Source organism: Castor canadensis, chromosome 3 (assembly GCF_047511655.1).
Source record: "Castor canadensis chromosome 3, mCasCan1.hap1v2, whole genome shotgun sequence".
Classification (NCBI taxonomy): Eukaryota; Metazoa; Chordata; class Mammalia; order Rodentia; family Castoridae; genus Castor; species Castor canadensis.
Window position 1 is genome coordinate 191,355,975 of NC_133388.1, and position 21,708 is coordinate 191,377,682.

At 46.7% G+C, this 21,708-nt stretch overlaps 1 protein-coding gene across 3 annotated transcripts in view; it reads right to left on the reverse strand.

Annotated features, from left to right (window-relative positions):
- Positions 1-241: 241 nt before the first annotated feature.
- The window catches only part of Zfat (zinc finger and AT-hook domain containing), a 204,933-nt gene continuing 183,466 nt past the window's right edge, over positions 242-21,708 (reverse strand). For all 3 annotated transcript variants that reach the window (XM_074069270.1, XM_074069271.1, XM_074069269.1), the window contains exon 16: positions 242-1,145. In XM_074069270.1, the coding sequence (XP_073925371.1) occupies positions 906-1,145 (240 nt within the window). In that variant the 3' untranslated portion in view covers positions 242-905. The remainder of the gene's footprint in view (positions 1,146-21,708) is intronic.

Sequence of the window (21,708 nt, forward strand, 5' to 3'; positions counted from 1 at the left end):
GGAGGTCAGGTTATGGCTTATCCAAAACACAGTGGAGAAGGCTAGCAGTGAGTCAGGCCACGGAATGGAAGGGAAGAACATCCATCCCAGAAAGATGCCCCAAAGTCAGAGTGCTTTAGGGGTAAAGTGTCACTGGTCACAATATAGGGCCTTGGTCTCTGGCAGGGTTTCCAGCAGGGCAAACCCACATTTCCACTTGGGTAGGAGAAAAGTGAGTCATCCTTTAATGAGGACAAAGAACTGAGGCAAGGAACGCTTTTATTCCATCCACTTCACCTCCTCAGAACAGGAGGTAAAGAGCAAAAGTGCAATTTTATTCAAAGCAAGAGAATTCCAAGATGGCAACTGGGGTCCTGGGATGGGGAAGTGGTGATCACTCACTTGTCCCAGTGCCCTTGAACTTGAGGAGGGTGGGGCCCTGGGATAAAGCCAGGATAATCCCACCCATCCTGCCCAGCAGTCAGTGCCACAAGGTCACTTGCTATGTGATGGCTGTCTCCCTTTTGCAGACTGCACAGAGGGCCCAGATAAGATGACACCTTGGCGGGGTCCATGACTTGGAATAGGATTGGGGAAGATGCTGCTGGGGACAGGAGTCTCTGCTTGGACCCTGAAGCAAGGGGTGATGCGGGCAGCAGGGGACTGGATGTTCCAGAAGGTTCTTCTGGAAGCTGATGATGCCAGTAAGGGGGTATGTCCCTGCTGGGGCCTGGGGTCCTGTATTGCTGGTGATGCAATTGCCCTGACCACCCAAAGAAGGCTGAGGAGAGTCCTGTCTGGACCACCAGACAGGGAGGGCAGCCTGGCACCACTCTGTGGGCCAGGTGGACTGGGTGGCCCGGCCACCCTGTCTTGGTGTCTGCCATGCCTATCAGCCTGGCCTGAGCTGTGCAAGGCTGGGTCCTTTAGAGCTCTTGGACTGGCTGCTCCCCAACTTGCTCCTCTACAGGCTGCACAGCCTCCTGCACATAGACAATGAACTCCGAGGCTTCTCCGCCCTGTGTGTACACAGTGACAGTCTCGATGCCCTCCACATCATCAGAGGACACCACCAGGTGGTGCTGCTCTGCCAGCTCCACGGAGGCCTGTTGCAGGGTCTCTTGGATCATGACCGTGTGGTTGGCATTGGGCTCTTCATCGGTGACCTGGAAGAGCAAGAGAAAGGTCACACAGGTTCAGCAATAACAACAAAATCAGCACTCTGGATGATGGAATAGCTACCATGTTCCAGGAGCTTGTCCACAGTGCACGCAATCCTCTCTACAACGCTGTGCTTGCTCTCACACATAGATGAGGGGAGTGACGCCCCAAGGAGGCAAAACGACATGGTCAGCAACACTTCACTGTGATAAATGAAGGAACCCAAGTTCAAACCCAAAGTCCAAGCTCCTTTTCTAATGCCCAACTGCCTCCTGGGGCTTCCAGAAGGTGTGGGACTCATGAGACAATGAGAGTCAGAAGGCAATCTGGGGCTTACTACAGCAGTGTTAGGCAGGGGAGTGGTGTCGGGGAATGCACACCTGGTCTACCTGATGGTGATACAGGGATTAGGTGTCCCATAGCTACTCTGTATTTCCCCCAATTTTGGAGGCTCCACTCTGCATGTAGGTTGCTGTCACCCTAGGAAGGGGCAGACCCTCACAAGACAGCCACAAACACAGAGACCCTAACCATTCAGGAGGAAGCCTGCCAAGGGACACATGCTGCCATGGCACTCGGCAGGACAGGCCCAGGGAGAATCCTAGGTAGAGAGGTCTACTAAATTCTATAGCCAGGCCTTTCTTGTTAGCTCCATTCTGGCAGAGTCCAGATGAGGCCAAATTCCAGCTACAGCCCCATGTCCCTGACAGTCAGTTCTAGGCTATTTTCAATAACAACTATCTTTGATCTGAGAATAAAACACATGAAAGACATGGGAGGAACTTAGGAAGAGCTGAGATTCTAGACTGCAAAAGTGAGTGAAGGTTAGAAAACAGGCCCAGGAGGAAGGATGTGGGAGTAGTTAGCTGGAGGGAGAGTCTTCAAACCTTTGATGGCTGCTAGGGCGAACACCCTTTCCAGGGTGTGGAGTAGCAAGGGGGAAGTGCTTGATCCTCCTTGGTAGCAGGTGGGAACCTCAGCTCTCCACTTCTGCTTGCTGTGAGGTCTAGGTAAGACATTTTCCACAGCCCTCAGTTTCCCTCCTGTCCCCAGCACCAAAATTGTCTGCAGAAAAGTGCTGGGGGGGGGAGTTAAAGGAGATTCTGTTTGCAAGGTGCATGCTGAATAGTGGCTGCCTTTTGACTCCTTCATTCATTCATTCTGATGACACTACTTTCTTAAATTCTTTTCTGGAAGGCACTTTGGCACATCAATTTGTCTCTCTTTCATTGAACAAACCCTTTGTTACTTTTTTTGCTACCACTAGATTCTAAGTTCCACTAAGGCAGGGACCAAGTCTGTCTTGGCACAGCTGTTTCCCCAGAACCAAGCTCAATGACTGGCACACAGTAGGTCCCCACTATTTGTTGAATAATGATGTACCAGGTGCCAGGCACCATGATGGGTACTCATGTGGCAACACAGTAAAAAACTACAGTCCCCCAAAGAGCACTGAGTTGATGGGGCAGGCACAAAGCATAGCATGGCTGTACTGAAGAGGAGGATGGGGGGTCCCCCAAGTAGGTGTGGGGGGGTTCCAGGCAAGCAGAGGGAGAGAGATTCAGGCTGTGGTGGGTTTGCTCACATCTCCCATTCACGACGCTCTGACTTCTCTCCTGACTCATGACTGATTTCACCAGGCAGCTTGTACTGTCTGCCTCACCCATCTGTGACATGACCTAGCCACCCACTCTGACTGGAAGAGTCTCACTCAAGCCTTGTGATTATTCCAGCTGCTGTGGGTGGGAAGGGCTGGGTCAACAGGGAGATCGGATCATGCTTCATTCAGAGAAAAACGGGGAAAAGGGACCTGTGTGTAGGGTTCTCAAGTTAGATCCTGGAGGAAATTCCACTAGAAGCTGGAGAGGAATTGCAAGAGAAAACTATGAACACATTTAGACTGGTTTGGGTTTTTTAGAGTGTTTTTTTCCAGTTCTTTTACTGTTTGTTTCAATTTCATTTAACTGGGAAAATGTACCATGAACCAGGATTTTAGAGGTAAATACTGACTTATTTCACTTTGAAAGAGAATACCTGACAGGAGTTTGGGAAAGAGGAGGGAATATGCAACAAATTGACTCCTTTTTTAGCTGTCAGTAAACCACACAAAGGAAGGATGAGGAGAAGGGTGATCTACACCCAGGTCATCAGGACCTCCTGTGTGCAAACAACCCCATCATGCTCCACGTAAGCATGACGATGCCACATGGTGAAAAGGTGAGAAAACGTGATGACATCAAATGATACGCCAGCTTTAAGACACTCTGGGACATGGTATCATTATTCGGACAGCAACTGTCATAGAAGCTGACACCTAAATGAGGAAATACTCCGACAGAACCTTTACACTGGCTAAGATGTGGGAAAGGAAATAAGGTAAAAACCAAGAAGAGGTCACCACACTTGAACTGCACGTAAGTGATGTGTCTATCATTTTTGTCACATCAGAGGTTGGGAGCCAATCACAGAGTGCTATTGGCTACAGAGAGACCACGGTGTCAAACAGCATTGCAGGCAGACAGAACACAGTGCATGAAGGGCAGGCAGGTACCAAAAGGCTAACCAAGGCTGCCGTTCACCTCCTAGCCATCCCTGGGCAGAATTCCATCTTCATCTTTCCAGTCTCTTCAAGCCACTGCAGACTGGGTTCCACCTTGCTCCCCGACACTACTCTCCTTTGCTTCTACAATGGGCTACCAAGCTCTGTTCCCCTCTCCCTTTCAGTCTACTAGAAAACCTGGAGAGTCCCTGGAACTCCATCTTCAACTTCCCCTCTCAGCTCTTGGCTCCCACTACTGGCTGAGTCAGAGACTCCAGCCCTCACCTGGGCTTCAGAACACACACCTGAGTGTGCATGGGAGGTGCTCAGGGAAGCCTGTGGCATGATATGTAAGAGGGGCTAGGCAGACTCACAGCAAAAAGTGAGTGTGGGGAGATGTGCAGATGAGGCCCGAAATGAAGCTTGCGATGAGATCCTGCAGAGCCCTGGCCACCAGCACGGAGCTAAGCCTTAATTGTACAAATGGAGGCAGTAAAGGTTTCAAAGAAGGGCACTGCCTCATCCCATGTGTGGCAGGTGGTGAATCAAAGTTTGCCCCCGTGAGAACTCCGGAGGATGTGTGCTCTCTCTGGCCCTCTAGACACTCGCCATGTCACCCTCTCTAAGTAGTAAGTCTATTTACAAAGAGCCACTTCTCCATTTGTTTTGTTTTGTTTCTTCAATTTCCACTTCCAGTGTTTGTTCAACAAAATCACCACTACATTTATTTATCCACTACTAATTCTCATGGTACGATAAAGTTTCCAAACATGATTGGTTGGGCTTAAGTCATCAGTAAAAGTGATGGAGATGGGAAACAATCATTTCACAGAAGTCCTGACATGAGCTCACGTCTCGGTCAGAGCAGGAGGAATGGACTGTGTGCTGATGCCCTCTCATTTCCACTGATCATCCCAGATATATTTGACACCAAGCCTGAGTCCTAATGTTCTACTGTTGGCCTGCTTCACACACTCAGGAGCTTCGTGCATGGCTCTGGCAGATCTGCAGAAGCTGCACACACAGATGCCCACTCTGGGTAAAGCTAGGTTGTGAGCACCGTGTACAGAGAACTCACCAGGGATGGTGGCTGCTTTATAAGAGGTTCAGGAGCCTTTCTGCAGAATGCACCCCTCGTGTACTCCAAGTGTCACATCATCACATCACTTTTATGCCAGTTGTGCAAGCCATGAACTTCCGCCCCTGCTCCCAGGGAAGCCGACACACAATGTCTTATGGCTTGGGCATTTCTGTTCCCATTTTACAAATGGGGAGACTGAAGTTCCTGGGGAGTCTATTAACTCATCTAAGGTCAAGTAGTTGGAAAGCAGTAAAAACTGGACCTTGGTCTGGTGACTCTGAGTTCAGATATCTTCCTCAGCATTGTGCAGTGTGACAGTGATTAAAGGTATCAAATGTTACACATTGACAGGATTAAATTATTGCTCTTTAGCCATTCCCAGCAGACTGAGGCTTCTATATAGCTCTTACTATTCTCTTTGTTCAAAATGATCACTCTAGTAGCTTAATCTATTAGCACAGGCTTAAAATTGTTCTCTGCAGCAGAAATAATACGGCTTTCACGGTGTCATTACCCCCTGAGATGGATACTCCATTTCCCCCAAATGCTGTATCTAACATGTCTTTCGGCTAAATTATTAGCAGCATAGATAGCTTAATAGAAAACCTTAACCCATGGGACTGTACAAATTATTCACTAAATCAGGCCCTGTGTCTGTGGTACTACCTGTTTCAAGTGTTCTTCTGGAATTTAGAATTGAACCTGATCAGGACCTGGGCACTTGGTGGCTCTACTGAAGCTAGAAAGTAGTGTCCTGTGGGGACCCTATCTGTTTGGCTTAACTTCAAGGTCTACTCACTCCACAGCATCCATGGAGACTTGCAGTGTGCCTTCAATCACCTTACCATCTCAAAATTTCCCTACTCCCATTCCATCCTGTCTTCTCTTCCTCCTCCAGTTCCCTCCCACTTTTCAGGTAAAATCCCTTCCTAGCAAGTTAAGCTGTGTTCTTCCCAACATTCAAGAAAGTCCCAGAAGGCCCCTTGCTCCATAAGCCCTCCTCAGTGAAGACTAGTTCCTGTCTCAGGGCTACATGAGTGTCGTGAATAGGCTTTATGTCACAGTCCATCTCTGTGATCTCTTGCTAAACTGGCAGCCTCTTGGAGGCAAAGACAGCCTTGAGGCACTGGCCCAGAGCAGGGCACTCTCAGTTGGCATCTGATGGGTGCTGTGGAAAGTTCGAGAACTCCCCATGAACAGAACCTGGAAGAGAGGACACAGGGAACTGCCTAGAGCAGCAACACACTCCAGGACCAGCTGATGCCTATTCTTGTTTCAAACTGCTGATGGGAGCCCATCCAGCTAATGTGACTGTAGAGAAGACAGCATTCTGGCCCAGAGAGAATAAAGAAACCTCTTTGGTTCCAAAAGTCCTCAAGGGCCCAGCCCTTATTTTATAGGACAAGAGGGAGCCCAAGCTGAGAGGAAACAAGCTACCCAGGACCACAGTGGTGGAAATTCAGTTGTCCTGATTTGTGGTTTGCACTCAACTCTCCACCCTTGTCATGCACCAGGTGACTTCACACCTACCACAGAGCAGTCTGGTTACTAGGAGAACACAGCCAGTGTGGTGGACACTAAATGACTTTTCCACGGAATTATTAAACAAAGAAAGCAGTCAACACATGGTGACACTGAAGACACCTGCGAGCACAGCTCTAAGGCTGAGATTATACTGTGTTCTTGTTGCAAAGAGATGTCTCAACAGTCTGTGGAAATGGTAGTAAGGGCCTGCTGTGTGACAGATGCTGGGATAGGCACTTCACATATATTGTAGTACTCACTCCTTCTAACCCCCTAAGGGACTCAGCGCAGGAAGAGAAGCTGCTCAACGGGCCCTAATCACTCTGGCATGCCCACCCTCCCTCTCCCTGTGGACACAGTACAATGTAGGCTGTGCCAGCACGTCACCCAAGCTTCTGTACCTCTGATGGACACAGCACAAGGTCATACCCCAGCACAGCACAGGCCCACATGACTAAGGGAAGTGGGGTCAGTGTGCTGGGACCACACACCCTCTTCCTGATCTCCTACCAGCCTCCTGCATTGGCCCCCGACATGATCTCTTTTCATGCTTCTATTGTCTTATAAGAATACACTGAGGTGCTCCTCTACCAAAGTGTCCCAGACCTCAGAAACCTGCCTGAGGGCTGTGAGGCAGGGAGCACAACCTCATTCCAGAGCCTACTGAGCCAGACTGAATCCTGATGCACATCCTCCATCCTCTGCCTTCGTTGCTTCTTCCTCACAGCAGCACTTGACCTTCAGTGCATAGTCCCCCACTCCCTCAAAACCAACCTGAACGCACATCCTTCTGCTTGTGAGACTACCTACCACAAGCCCTCCTAGGAAATCAAAACAGCCCAGAGGCACAGCCAAGGACACTGAAATATGACAAACAAAGACTAATTAAGTGAAGAAAAAGCTGCAGCTCTTGGCTGAATCCCACAGAGGCGGCGATGAGAAAAGAGGAAATGTTCTTACTAGCTGGGTATTGAAAGGATCACTTTTTAAAACTGCTGGTGGAATATAATAAACACACATTTGCATCATACCTTTCACCCAGAGCTTTCAAAACACTGTGCAAATAACTTCCTGGCGCAAGTTGCCCACACGCCTGTGCCAGCAGGACTCTTGGCCTTGGACTCACCAGCTCCATCAACTACACAGGCAGAGTTTGTGAGTTCCACCCTGATGGGGCACCAGAACCTCCAGGCATTAGCCAGGCCAAGTCACACTCAGCACATTCACTATGTGAACTTAGCTCAGGGCACATAAATAAAGGGTGAATAAGAGAAAAGAGAAACACTTCTGTCGGCTCTAAAATGAAATCACGATGGCTGCTCACATGTCCAGCACCCTCCTGCAGTGCCACCCTGTGGGCGCTGGGAACATGATGAGCACCTTCACTCCAAGAAAGCTGCATCTTGTCCGGACCAGGATCCTCCCGCATGCTGGCAGAAAGTCCACCATCACCTCTGCCACTGTCGCTGCCACCACCAGGAGACTGTTTCACCTCAGGCATCCTTCATATTCCAAATCCATTTTTAAATAAGTTGAATGGAGTTCCTATTTATTGAACCTGTTTTGGGGAACAGCCCTTTCCCAAATGTCATTAATGTCCACAAAAGGGAAAGCACCTGGGACTGTGGCCCAGGAAATGACAAAGAAGCCACCTTTTATTCTCTGCTTATCAGCACTCCTTTGCTCAGAATTAGTTCTCAGGACCTGCTGGAAGCTGGCCCCAGAGATGGTCCTCAGTGATATGGGGGAGACAGACAAGACTTGGAATGTCAGCAGGAGGACACAGCCATTGTTGAGATTGTTAAGACACAATGTAATGGGCACCCATGACAGGCAGGGCGCTTAATGAGACCAGACACTAGAGAGGCAAAGACTTCAAGACGAGAGCCAAACTGTGTGTATTTGCATACAAATACATGGATGTGCAGGCATATGTGCAGGTTTACAGGTGTGTGTGCACATGTGTGTATGCATGTGTGCGTGCCCATGCACACGAGTAGAGGTATTGGCATGGCTTTGTGTGCAAGCCTAGTCTTATGGATGAACTGCTATTTGCATCTCTAAATCTCAACAAGGGCTTGCAGGTAGAAGATATCTCTCCTTGCTCACATTTCCTTCTCCACTTTATGTCTGTCTTAAAACAGTACTTGCTCTCTGCATCACTTCTCACAATGACCTTACCAGGCAGGCCCTCTCAATTTAGTGTTTGTGGATTCAGCAACTCACATAATTCTCATAGAGATCTGTGAGGAAGGCACCATGGGGAGGATTCCATCACATCCTTTGAAAAGGGTTACTGAGAGAGTTTACAAGATCTCTTGGCTAGACTAGAGGGTGGCTCAAGTGGTAGAGCACTTGCCCTGAGCATAAGACCCTGAGTTCAATCCCCAGTGTCGCCAAAAAAAAAAAAAAATCCCTCAGCTAGTTCAGATGATTCTGGAATTCGAAGCCAAGTACAGAGCTTCCAGGGGCTACAGTCTTTCTAACTTTTCCTCTCTAATATTCACTAGCTTCCTGTAACCCTCAGGATGGACCTTCCTGTTCTGGCCCTGCCTGTCTCCTTCCCTACTCAGTTCTGGCTCTAGAACACAAACTTTCACTCTTGCCTCTGAAGTTCTATCCTTGCTGCTCCACCTGTCTGAAGTCCCTAGTCCACCTATTTCTGAAGATCTTATCTTGCCCTTGGGAACTCTTGAAGAAGAGGCCCTTCTTCCAGGAAGCATTCCAGGATCCCCCAGTCAGTGCTCCCAAATAATGCTGTGTTGACACTTGTTATATATTTACCCCATTGGATCACATCCTTTGTCTTACCCATCTCTGAGAAGGAGTGGCCTGGCTATCCCTGTCTTGCCAGAGCCTGGCCATACCTGACAAATTGTAAACAAATTGTAAAAAATGAGTGCATCCCACTCATTTGAATGCTTCTCAAATGAGTCATAGAATAAGAGTGCACGCTGCCTAAGGAATGTGCTCAACTTGCTCAAAGAATCACTAAATGGAAGAAAGGAGAGCAGGAGCCTCAGCCAGAATGGTGCTTCTGGACTGAGCATCCAGGAGGGTGAAAAAAGGGACTTCAGAGAGCCTGTTCCCAAGCTCCTGGTAGCAGCTCAGACTTTGTGGCTTATGGGGGGCTTCCTACAGAGGAGTTGGGCTCTCACTCATGAGGCCCACAGCATGGATACTTGATGGGTTTCTCGCATGGTAAATAGGCTGTGCTAAGCACCTCCCTGCCACCACCCTCAGGAAGCTGGCAGATAGAAGGCTGTCAAAAGTCTGCTGTGGTCAGAAGGGACAGAGAACAAACAAGCTTTAAAATCAGGGAGAGGTCTGGAGGCCAGTGGTGGCTTTGGGTTGCTAGACTGGAAAAGTGTCATTCTCAGGTGGAGCTTGGACATGCAATGACACAGCATCAGCACTTGCTGTGCAAGACAAAGAGAGTAGCTGCTGTGCTTGAGTACCTCTATATAGCAAGCCAGTTGTTGGATAGGCTGTCTGATAAGACACCACACATTCTCTGCTCGGAATGTCCCATTTCTCAGTGGCTGAATTCCCACATACACCTCAGACAGCTTGTGAGCCCACTCTTCTGTTCCACTGAGAAGTCAGTGTGTGTCAGAATACTCTGCTGGAGGTAGAGGTAGAACGGTGAGCTCAAGCACAGTCCCTCCCCGCAAAAGGCCTGCATCTGCATCTGCAGGAGGACACAGGCTGGGGGCTTACCCTGGACTGCCAGGAGGGGTGGGGTGGGGTGGGGTGGGAAGCAGTTGGTGTTCAGGGATCCTGGCAATCATGACCCTGATCTTGAACACTATGGGATTCACAAGAGTCAGAAGTATGACAAGAGGTATAGAGAGATGGGAAAGTGGGCCAGGCAGGGGACATGGCACTACAAAAGCCTAATGGACCAAAGTAATGAACCTCAGAGCAGCTAGAGCACATATGTGTGAGGGGAAGAGAGGGAAAAAAAGAAAAAAAGACAAGGTAGGTTATCAGAAACCAGGTCCTGAACAATTCTACAGGGACTTCAATGTGACTCTAAAATTAATGGGTGCCTCTTTCTACTAGATAGGGCAGAGATGTTAGCAGAACTCCAGCATTACCCCTGGATGTGTTCATGGTGGCTATGAAAGATGGGAGGCTGGAAGACTGCAGGAGGATAGAAGGTAACTCACAGGCTGGATCCACACAAGGAGAATGGGGCCCAAATACAGAAACTAGGCATAAGAAGGAAGAGTCAGTGTCCCTTCATTGTCACACTCCACATCCTCCTTACCTGGCTCCAGTCAGGCTCTGGCTCCAGTCCATATTTCCATGACTGCTGGCCCTCTGTCACCCTTGGTCTGTGTCCTGCTCAGCCTCTGGCAGCACCTAGCCTCCCATTCTCTCCTCCACAGGGCCCCTTTCCCTCTGGCTCAGCTCTCCTCTTTTCCCTCCCACCCACCTCCTCTCAGTCTTTGCTGTGTCTTCCTCCTTCTTTTTCCTTTTTTGAACCAATGCTGTGCCCCAGTGCTCCACTCAGACCTCTATTCTGTCTACATCTTACATCCCTGCTTACATCTTCTTAGCTCTCATGACTTCTAATATTGTCTTTAGGCTTATGACCCCTAAATTTACATCTCTAGCCCAGACTTCTCCCCTAAAATCCAAATATTCATAGCTCACATCTGGATGTCAAGTAGTAATCTCAAGCTAACAGAGCCAAAATCAAACTACGCAACTTCCTTCATCCAGAGGCCCATTCCTCCCGTCTTCACCTCAGCAAAAGGCACCACCATTCACCTACTTTCTACACCAAAGGCTTAGTAGCCACCCTTGATTCTTTTCCCATACACTCTATGTCCAAAGCGCAGGCATGACCAGCCAGCTATGCTGTAAAAACATAGCCTGGAGCTCCCTAACCCCGACAGGTCCAGACATAGCACCTCCCACCCTGTTGTCAGACACAGGTTCTTAGCATGGAAGTCTGCACCTTGGCTCACCACCTAGTGCCACACACACAGGATGGGAGTTGCTGGATCTCACAGAAGTGTACATGGAAGAGAGATGGGGGTCTGAGGTGGTGCTGAGATCAACGTCAGCGAATGGTGATTGTGAACACTGTTAAATCAGTTTAGATTTCATTAAGAGGGCCCATCTAGTCTTTTCTCAACTTCCCTCAGGTCTAGTCCTCATCTGGAGTCCACACCTAAGGCCACCCTGGAAGAATCCTAAATACCCACCAGATACCATACCAAAAAGATTAAGCAGTTAAACATGCTAGTGGTCCTGGAGGGCATAGGACTAATAGCAGAGGATACAGAATACAGTTCTCTGCTGCCCAGCGCTGAAATAGTAAGCTCCCTGTTGATAAAGGTATTTCAACTAGTTTCTCCAAGACCATTGCTTGGGATTGCGACTGTAGGGAGATTAGATTCTTCGTCCTCTAATGGAGATCCATTTTTTACCCCTCCCTGCATTCCTAAATCCATATGGTGGGAATTGCTACCCTTTCAGAAGTCCTGAGACTAAAGTTCTGCTTTCCTCTCTGCTTCCTTACTACCTGTCTCTCAGGAGCTGTTCCACCTGGGTCTGGAAAAGAAATGCATACCCATAATTTGACCTCCCTCTCAGTCTTGTTGCCTTCCTATGTCAGAGTTCTCCCCTTCCCTGCAGGAAACCTCTGGAACTCAGAAGCAGACTCTCCACCCTTGGTAGAGATGCAATGGAAAGCTGTAGGAGTGGATGGTAATGCACAGGAATGTCCCATTCAACCAAGAATTGTTTCAACTCTTATCCAAGTTCTACATTTCCCACCAGCTACAAGGATTAACAAATAATAACAATGAAATTTATGATGACCTGAATCTAGAGCCTACTTCTGCTTTATATCTAACCAGAGTATTTTTTGTACTGAGTTTTCCTAAGAGCACTGTAGGGGATTCTGTTTAGGAAGGCCTACAGTGTAATAAGCTGCTCACGGTGTCTGCATCATCTCCAGGCACCATCTTCCCTCAGTTTAGTTGGTAACTGATAAACACACTGTGGACTGTGTGCTCCAATTACCACAAACTTAGCAGCGTAAAACAATGTAGATTCAGAAATCTGAAGCGAATCTCTCTGAGTTAAAATCAGGTCAGCAGAGTACGTTACTACAGGAGACTCTGGAGAGAAAGTAACTCTCAAGTTTCTCCAGGCACTAGAGGGCCGCCTACTCTCCTTGGTTCATGGCCTCCTTCTACCTTCACTTCAGCTTCCCTAGCAGGGAGCCAGGGAGTCTTTCTTAGGTTCCTCTCTATTCTAATTCTTTTGCCTCTTTCTTCCCCAGGTATGGATGAAGAAATCCATCTGTATAATCCAAGATAACCTCCCTGTTTTAAATTCAGCCAATTAGCAACCTTCATTCCTCCTGGCCATATAAAACTTACCATATGTGGGTTCTGTGTCTTTGAGTTTTGTACCTCTTCATCTTAATGTAACAGGGATGAGTATTAATACACTCAAATTATCACTGTGTCACTATAAATAACTTCTGTTTGTTATTACAGTCAGGACACTGGACTGCTTTTTTTTGTATGTATAGGTATCTAAGACTATCATTCCAGATAGTAAAAGAGATATTATAAAACATTTACTACTCAATGACAGAGTACTGGGTTTGAGGAACAGAGACTCTGTGAGCTGTCAAGCTACCTGTTCTCCTCAGCCTTCTCTGTTACTGTCCAGCTCTGCCTATGACTAGAAGTCAAAACTGGGTTCTGGTCAAATAGGATACCTTGATCACCACTTGCCTCCATGTCTTATTGCTCAGTTGCCTCCATGGAAGGGAAGAGTGTAATTAATTATTTCCTTTCAAACAACCAGCATCTCCTAGGGTCCCTTTTGCCTCTGAAATCCCCTGACTCCAGCATATAGCAAGAGTTACAGTATTGTAGACAAAAATCCAATATAACCAAAGCTCAAGAATGAAAAAGAACATTGCAGCCGATTGTTCTAGGTGACATATTCCCCTGTGTGCATGTGGTCCCTAGAGAAGGAGCTTATTCTTTCTAGCAATTAGGGTTTCACACACTGCTTAAATTATAACCATACCACTGCTTCCCCAGCCTTCTCAAAAGGGAGGCAGCAGATCTGTCTCACGAGGTTCACAGCACACACATTGCTGTCACAGCCCTGGGTTAAGAGTGGAACTGTGTGAATTGGAAACAGAGGGAAATGGTAAACATGATCCCAAATTTATTGAGGAAAGAAAGGGTATGAATGTGGTCTGTAGAAAAACACCATAAATTTCTAGCTCTAGAAATATATATGTACGTACAAGACAAAAACAGGGGACTGTTATCGGCAAGAAACTTGTAGAAATACCAAAAGACATTCACAGGCAGGAAGAATCCATTCCAGATGCCAATGAAGATTTAAAGTCTTCTAAAAAGGAGAGAATGCAAAGGAAGGAGGAAGGCCGTGACTCACCGTGTGCCGAGCAATGCATCTTTCACAGCGAGAGATGGCACATTGCTTCCCCTCCACCCTATTTTTCTTTTGGTTCTAAGAAGACAGAAGATAGCTTTCCTTTCCTTTTCTGGAAATACACATCCGTCCCATACACAGTCCAAAGCCCGAGTTGTAACGGCTGCTTGGTAACAGCAGCCACTGCCAGCCTGTATGTGTCTCCTGGGTGTGAGATGCTGGGCCTCACAGTGGGCACATGGTTGCAACACTGTTTGTTAAGCACAGGGCACCACAGAGCTCTGCTATACAAAGTGGCACTGCCTGCCATATGGACTTGTCCACCAAGGGCCCCTGACCTGAGGGGAGCAGGAAGGGTCAGCTTTTTTTGTTGTGAGGGAGGGCCTTGCAAACAGGAAGAAGACTAATAGATAGGGCTTTTCCTAGCCTCTGCACCACAGAAGAGAGAAAACAGGTGTCCATAGTGAACAAGTTAACTTAATGCACAGCAAACAGGACTTGCTGGCTGGACACCTTGTACTTTTCTATGTCTTGAGATTCTAAACACTGCTTAGCTTTGTCTGAATGATCACCTAGCTCAGGAAAAGGTAACCCTTCTCCTGTAAACTGCGGTCAATGGGGGGAGCAGTGCGGTTTCTGAAAGAGGGTACAAATTAAGAGATGGTGGGGGACCCAGTGCCTGGTGCAGGGCAGGTGCATACATGTAAACTCACAGCGGCTGGTGGATGCCAGCTCTTCCAGGAGGAGTCTGTGCCAGCTCCGTCCCTACCGAACATGGCTTCCTATGTGTCTGAGCCTTAAGTGCTTAGCACATGACCCTTTCTGCACCATGTGTACAGCACCTGTCTCACAGCAGGAGTGCAGTAACTACTGAATGGCGTCATTATAGTGCACACCCCAGGTGACAATTCAAAGCCCCACAGAAACAGATCACAGCAGGGTCACAGTGAGAGGAAGAGCAGTGAAAGGAGCTGCCTGGGAGTCTTCATATCTAGACAAGCTTTCTGTGTGTGAGACTTTGCCGACCTGTAAGCTCACATAGTCTGAGTCTCTACATTACTCAATGCCAGGCATTGCAGGAAGTGATCCACATCACTGCAGGTGCTTTCCAGGGGATCATTTTTAGGGTATCATTCCCCTAAAGACCTCACATGTATGGAAGTCCTGGCCTGGATGGCAAGCCTCAGGGTCAGGCAAGCTTTTCCTCTTCTCATCAAAATCCTCTCAGTTGCACTAAGGAGCCATCCTTCTGTGTGTTCTGCAGAAGAGAATTCTGGCCACCTGATTTCCACACAACTATGTTAACCAGTCATTCTTATAGGCTCCAGCCTTTCTCACCGTCACCGCCTTGACAACCTGATGGGTAGGTGCTGGAAGATGACGCAGGATGCCATTGTTCCCTGCCTTTTGCTTGCAACCCTAAGGACACCTCTCTGTCAGCTGGAAAAGAAATCGGTTCCTCTAGCTGCTTCTTTCCCTGTCATTTGACACCAAGGACCTGAAGTCCCCACAAAACCCCTGAGGAGCCCTACTGGATACTGGAGAGAAGGAAAACAGCCAACAAGAGCCATCCCCCTGCTCATCCCAGGACCTCCACAGAGCCATGGCCCTGCTCAAGGCAGAAACACCAGACTCCCAGGGTTACGGTGCCTACATTTTTTGTTAAAAGATATATGCTTAGCATAAGAAAACATAAACCCTTTAAATAACTCAGCACACTTATGAAGACAAGTTCATTAGCATCAAGCAGATCTGGGAACAGAAAGAAACTGTCAATCCCTTCTTGTTTGGAGCTCTAACATGACTTGGCCTTATGACCTACCCTACAGGAGTTGACAGAACAGTTGATGGAGCCATTAAGATCCAATGTTGAAATCCTTGGGGCATCACTCCCATTCAATAAATGCAAACACCCACCTCTGTTATTTCTACTTCCCTCCCAGGCACGAAGATCTGCCCAAATTTGATTCTTTTTTCTGGCCTGTTCTTAGATCCTGTGTCCTTCTTGCTTATCCTCCCCTCTCCCTTCAGTTTTGGGCAATGTCTCTCAGCATCAATCATGCCAAATTAGCCTCTGCCTTATCTCAGGTTGCTATAATAAACTATCTTAGACTGATAACTTACAAACAGAAGTTTATTGATCACAGTTCTGGAGACTGAAGTCTGAGATCAGACTTTCAGAATGGGTAGACTGGTGAGGGCCCTCCCAGTGGCAGATTCCTGATCTCTCCTTTTCTCTTGTATGGCAGAAGTTGTGTGAGATAGCTCTCACACTGATCCCATTCACGAGGGTTCCATCTTTATAACCTAGTCACCTCCCAAAAACTCCACTTCTAATGCCACCATCACATTGGGGGTTAGATTTCAACACAGGAACTGTAATGGGACACAAACATTCAGTCCATAATGATCAGGGCCTTCTCTACAGGAATGAATTAAATTTAACTCAACAACCGGAGGTTGTAGTCAGATTGTTTTGAACCAGGGTCATATTAATTTATATAATGTAACTACTTGGACCACACAATAAGCTCAGCTACTGAGCACTAGTATCTGGATACTTGCTGAAAAGGAGCCACCTGAAGCAGAAACAGCCATGGCTGAACTCTACATGCATAGTGAGAGGTTAAGAAGCTGTGTTGTAACAAGGGGACTGGACTATGAGCACATGATAAAAGCGAGAGCACACAAGGGAGGGGTGAGGATAGGTAAGACACCTAAAAAATTAGCTAGCATTTGTTGCCCTCAATGCAGAGAAACTAAAGCAGATACCTTAAAAGCAACTGAGGCCAATAGGAAAAGGGGAACAGGTACTAGAGAAAAGGTTAGTTCAAGAAGAATTAACCTAGAAGGTAACACCCACGCACAGGAAATCAATGTGAGTCAATGCCCTGTATAGCTATCCTTATCTCAACCAGCAAAAACCCTTGTTCCTTCCTATTATTGCTTATACTCTCTCTACAACAAAATTAGAAATAAGGGCAAAATAGTTTCTCCTGGGTATTGGGGGGGGGAAAGGGAGGGGGTGGAGTGGGTGGTAAGGGAGGGGGTGGGGGCGGGGGGAGAAATGACCCAAGCCTTGTATGCACATATGAATAATAAAAGAAAAAGGAATAAAAAAAAAAGAAGATGTGTTGTATCTATAACAACAAGAGCTAAGATTCTATTGCCGGCTTACCATGTGTCAAACACAGGGCCTACTACTTCATTAGGTAATCCATAACATACTCCCATGAGGTAGACTCTATTATTTTTACATTTTACAGTGGAGGAAACATCTTTTCAAGGAGAAGTACTTTATTCAAGGTCATGAATTATTAAGTGACAGATCCAGGTAGTCCAACTTCCTCTTGGCCACTTGTCACACTACTGGCTATTGTCAAGAGCAGCTCCAACCACTGTGATATGCCCTGGGGTGACATGGGTAAGAGCTTGGGAGATACTCCTCTGTGCTGTCCAGTGGCAAGACACCCACAGTCAGCCCAGAGATCATAAGGCTTCTGAGTATAGGTTACCCTGAAGGCATCCCAGCCCCCTTCACTTGGCTTCCTGGCATGTGATCATGAATTCATGGTTCTGAACTCTTACAAAACTTCTAATATATGCCAGTCCCTAAGCCAAGTGCTGAGACCCCAGGGATGGAGGGGGCCAAACTTCCACCCATCTCCATGAAGTTTCAATTTGATGAGGGTAAAAACAATGTGTGCAAACAATCACACTAAATTAGCTTTGTGACAAAGTCCCTAGGAACTGAGATGGGGAGGAAGGCTACTCCTGCTCTCCCTGACTTCTACCATAGCACAGGGGGAAGGGGGTTCAGCTTCAGGGTCAGTTTCAGCCCCATCAGGGGCGTAGAGGGCACACTCTGACAGTCATTGTTATCTGACTTCTTCCAGAGTTTGCTTTCACCTGGAGACAGCTTCTCCTGGATCTTCTACTTTTCACAGTCTGCAGAAGCAGAGCAGGTCATCTTGCAGGGGTGGCCACCCCACCATATGCTTCTCTCTACTTATGCATGGAGCAGGGAATTAATTTATAGCTCCCTGGGCTTGAACCTTTGCTCCTGGGGTACCAGGAAGCACATAAATGCCTACAGGCTTTGCTTTGACCAGAATCTTGTACTGCAGGGGATCATAGACATGCCTGGTGCCAAAAAGGGGTGATTTGTTTCTTATTTGACTGCCCAGTGACTGTACCTATTTTCTATTACTGCCTAACAAATTAACACAAAGGTGGTATCTTAAAATAATCCCAACACTTCTCTTACTTCTAATAGCTATGATGTCTACCACCAGGTGGGGGAAATTCTCTGTTTTAGGGGCTCCTGGATTAGATTAGGCCCCACGGGTTAATCTTCTGACTTTAGGACTAACTGTGTCACCTAACAACCAACTAGGGAAGACTGCTTGTCATAGTCACAAGCAAGTCAACAAGGCTCATGTGGTCCTGAGAGGTCAAAAAAGGACTTACTGTTGAGAAGAGATCAGCCATGCAGGCTGCCAACATGGATTCTATGTAGGAGTCATAGCTGGTGCACAGGCCTGAAGGTGGGAACTCGCTCAGTACAATATATAAAGGGAAGGCAGCCTGGAGGGATGATGAGTAATGAGTGAGGAGAGAAGAGGGAGGTGGGAAGCCAGGTGGCTACAAGGCCTGATGGGTCATGATGAGGTTCTAGTCTAAGTTTATGCCACCCCCCCAACCTTGGACTACTAGAGGGCTTTAGGAGAGGGATGACATGATCTGATCACACTCTTAAAAGATCCCTTTTTCTTCTCTGGAGAAGTTGAGTTTCATAGCAACCAAGAGGAACATACAGTAGCCAGAAAAGTGGAGACTATAAAGCACGGTCTGTACTAGAGTTTGACTATTCAGAACAGTGCTTCTCAGGTCTGACACGCACCGAGGTACCATGCTGCTGGAAAAATGCATTGTATGGGGCAGGGTCAGGAATTCTGTATTTCCAACCAATTAGCTGATTTGATATGCTTAGGAACTACTTCTTAAATAGCAAGGGCCTAGATGAAGGCATCACTCCTGGAGACAGAGGACTAATTGAGGCATTTGTAGGGGTAGAGCCCACAGAACATGCTGGTAGGTGAGATGTGGTAGTTCTAGTGGGGAGCATTTCTACCCCAGTGGGAATGCAGAACAAGAGCCAGCCCCAGCTTTGGAGGCTGTCTGAGGACAAATCCAGGGAAGACCTGCGTCGCATCTGATCCGATGGAATGACAGCTCTGGATGCCTCCTGCCAGGGCTAGTACAGCCCTGGCCTTGGCCCCAAACCTGAAATAGAGCAAGTAATATGGGCCATTCTGGTGACTTCCCAGGATGAAGCTGTAGAGGAGGGTGGGATCAAACAAAACACCCACTCTGGCAAGGACAAAAGGAGGAAATTAACACAAAGCAAACTGCAATAAACTTGGAGTACTAAAACTCAAATAAAATGGGATTCTGCAAATAGCACCAACCGAAGCTGCAGTTTCTTAGGGAATAACAGTAGAAAGTAGAGGTTTAGGAAAAGGAAGGGAAGAGAGAAGTAAAGTTCAATAGACTGGCATACTCAGGTTGGGAAGAAACACCGTAATACAATAGAGAAAAGCTTTTATTCTCAATTTTTTTTCCATACCACTTCTCATATGGCCACAGATATATATCATGGGATTTATTTTGACTTAAGATTTCACAAAGAAATGGAGTTTTTAGTGACTGCCAGGGCATCAGAAAGTAATAAAAGACTTGGAAAGAGGAGGCAATTTGGAATATAAGCCATCAGAAATTAAGCCAAAAATAGAAATCTCTAAAAGAAGTTTTATTTAAGAAGAAGAAAAAGAGAATATTCAAATAGCTAGAGGAGAACTAAAGAAGGCTGCAGAGGACAAGAGGTGGCATAAAGTGGAAGGGGAGAGCAGCCCACTGCCAAAACTCTGAATGCAGTTTTTGTCTCTGCATCTCCATGCTGAAGGTCACCACTCTGCAAGAGCAAAATAAATATTCTATAAGGAATGTGAACTATGAACATGCTTTAAGAGGCTACCTGTATGAATAATCAGAAGCCTGGTATAATTAAAGTTGGCAGAGCCCCAGGATCAAATAAATTGTACCACAAAGTTCTTGGGGCAGCAGCCAAAGCACAATGACAAAATGAAGCACATGGGTAAAAAGTGGTTATCACAATAAAGGCTGGGATAGGAAGAAACAATGTCACCAGTGAGACTTTGGCATTTTACAAAGATCAAAAGAGCAGGGAATTAGAAGATAAAAGTTAAACCTGGATTGTAGGCCTCTATTAGGAATCCTGATGGTGTCCTCAACATGGAAAAGTCCATCACCTGGGGGTTAACAAGCATTTACTTTTGGTCCCTGAGACATGCAGTGGGTCTGACAGCCTACAAAGGACAGATGTGATTTCCTGCATGGGTCTGCCAAAGCATTTAATTCCATCAGTACACAATTGAGACAGAAAACATGGAATGGGTATGACAGCACCATCATATAGGGAGGAATAACAGAAATATAAGCAGTAAAGGTAGACAGAAGTCAGTCACTATCAGCAATTTCAAAATAATATAAATGCATATATACATATATATAAATACACATATATACATTTCTATGTGTATATATACACACACATACTTTTTCCTCAGTCTTCTAGGAAGAATTTCTTAGATGAGCCACAACAATGCCAAAAAAAACATTAATGGGGAAGTAGAGTAAATCATACAGTGATAGGGTTTCCTATGGTGCAAGAGGGTGGAGCTGTTCTTATGATGTGCTACACATGGTCAGGCAACATGGAATGAAGCCAAATATGGCCCTGATGGGAAAGGGAAAGGAAAGAAAGAGCAGGAGACCAATTAGCCAGTACCTCTCCTGTTACATCCACTGCCTTAAAGCTAAGGAGAGATATTATAGTATTTGCCAAAAAAGTGCCTCAGTGGGAACCAAAATGTAAAATTCCATTAACTCACCCATTTACTTGCACTTAAAGGGATAACAAAAAAAAAAGAAGAAAGAAAAAGGCTGCACTAGGTCCCTCCTGTGATTAGGACAAGAGGAGAGACTACTCTCAGGCCTCACTTTAAGGTAATTTGGATGGTCTCTCCTACATCACAGTCGTTTAAGAGTTCTCCTTCTAGGCCTCTTGATACAGCTAAAATGAATAGAATGGAGTAATTGTTCTTAAAAAATAATAATGAAAATAGATTTTGAAGCCTTACATAAAATCCTTTTCCATCTCTTTCTGCCCACTCTTGTCCCCAAGTCTTAGGAAATGCTCAGTACCACCCCAGGAGTGGAGGCCGGTTCTGGGCTTCCTTGTTGGCACTGTCCAGATGCCAGGCTCTCTCAGGCCAGAAACTGCATATGAGATGTCCCTCTGAAGAATCACTTCTCCATAGCAGACACCTCGTCTGGATGAGCAGTGAGAACAGGGTTTAGGAGCACTATGGCTCCAGGCATTGAATGCTAATTGGCCAGACTGGGCAGACACTTCCTTGCCAAGTGGCAACTGATACAGAAAAGAAGTAGAGTAAATCTCCTTGAAAAAATAATGAACTGCAAATAACAGTCAGCAACTATAGTACTGACTAGCAACCAACATACATCTTCTAGTAAGAACTGGAATGGCCTCTCAGATTCAGCTCTGTACACACCCATGGAGGAGGCTCTGCTAATCTCTCTACAGCCTGTCTCCATGGGCAGTGCCAGGGACACCACACAAAGATGACAAAGGATGTGGGGAAGCAGCTGGGAGAAGGTGGGTCAATTTGAGCTGAGCTGGGAATTCTTCTGTCTTAGTCCATTTTCTGCTGTTGTAACAGAATAATATGGTCCAGGTAAATTATAAGTAACAGTTTATTTGGCTCACAGTTTTAAAGTCTGGCAAGCCCAAGATTACGGGGCCTCATCTGGTACATCATAACTTGGCAGAAGGGGGGGGGAGAGAGAGAGAGAGAGAGAGAGAGGATATTAATGA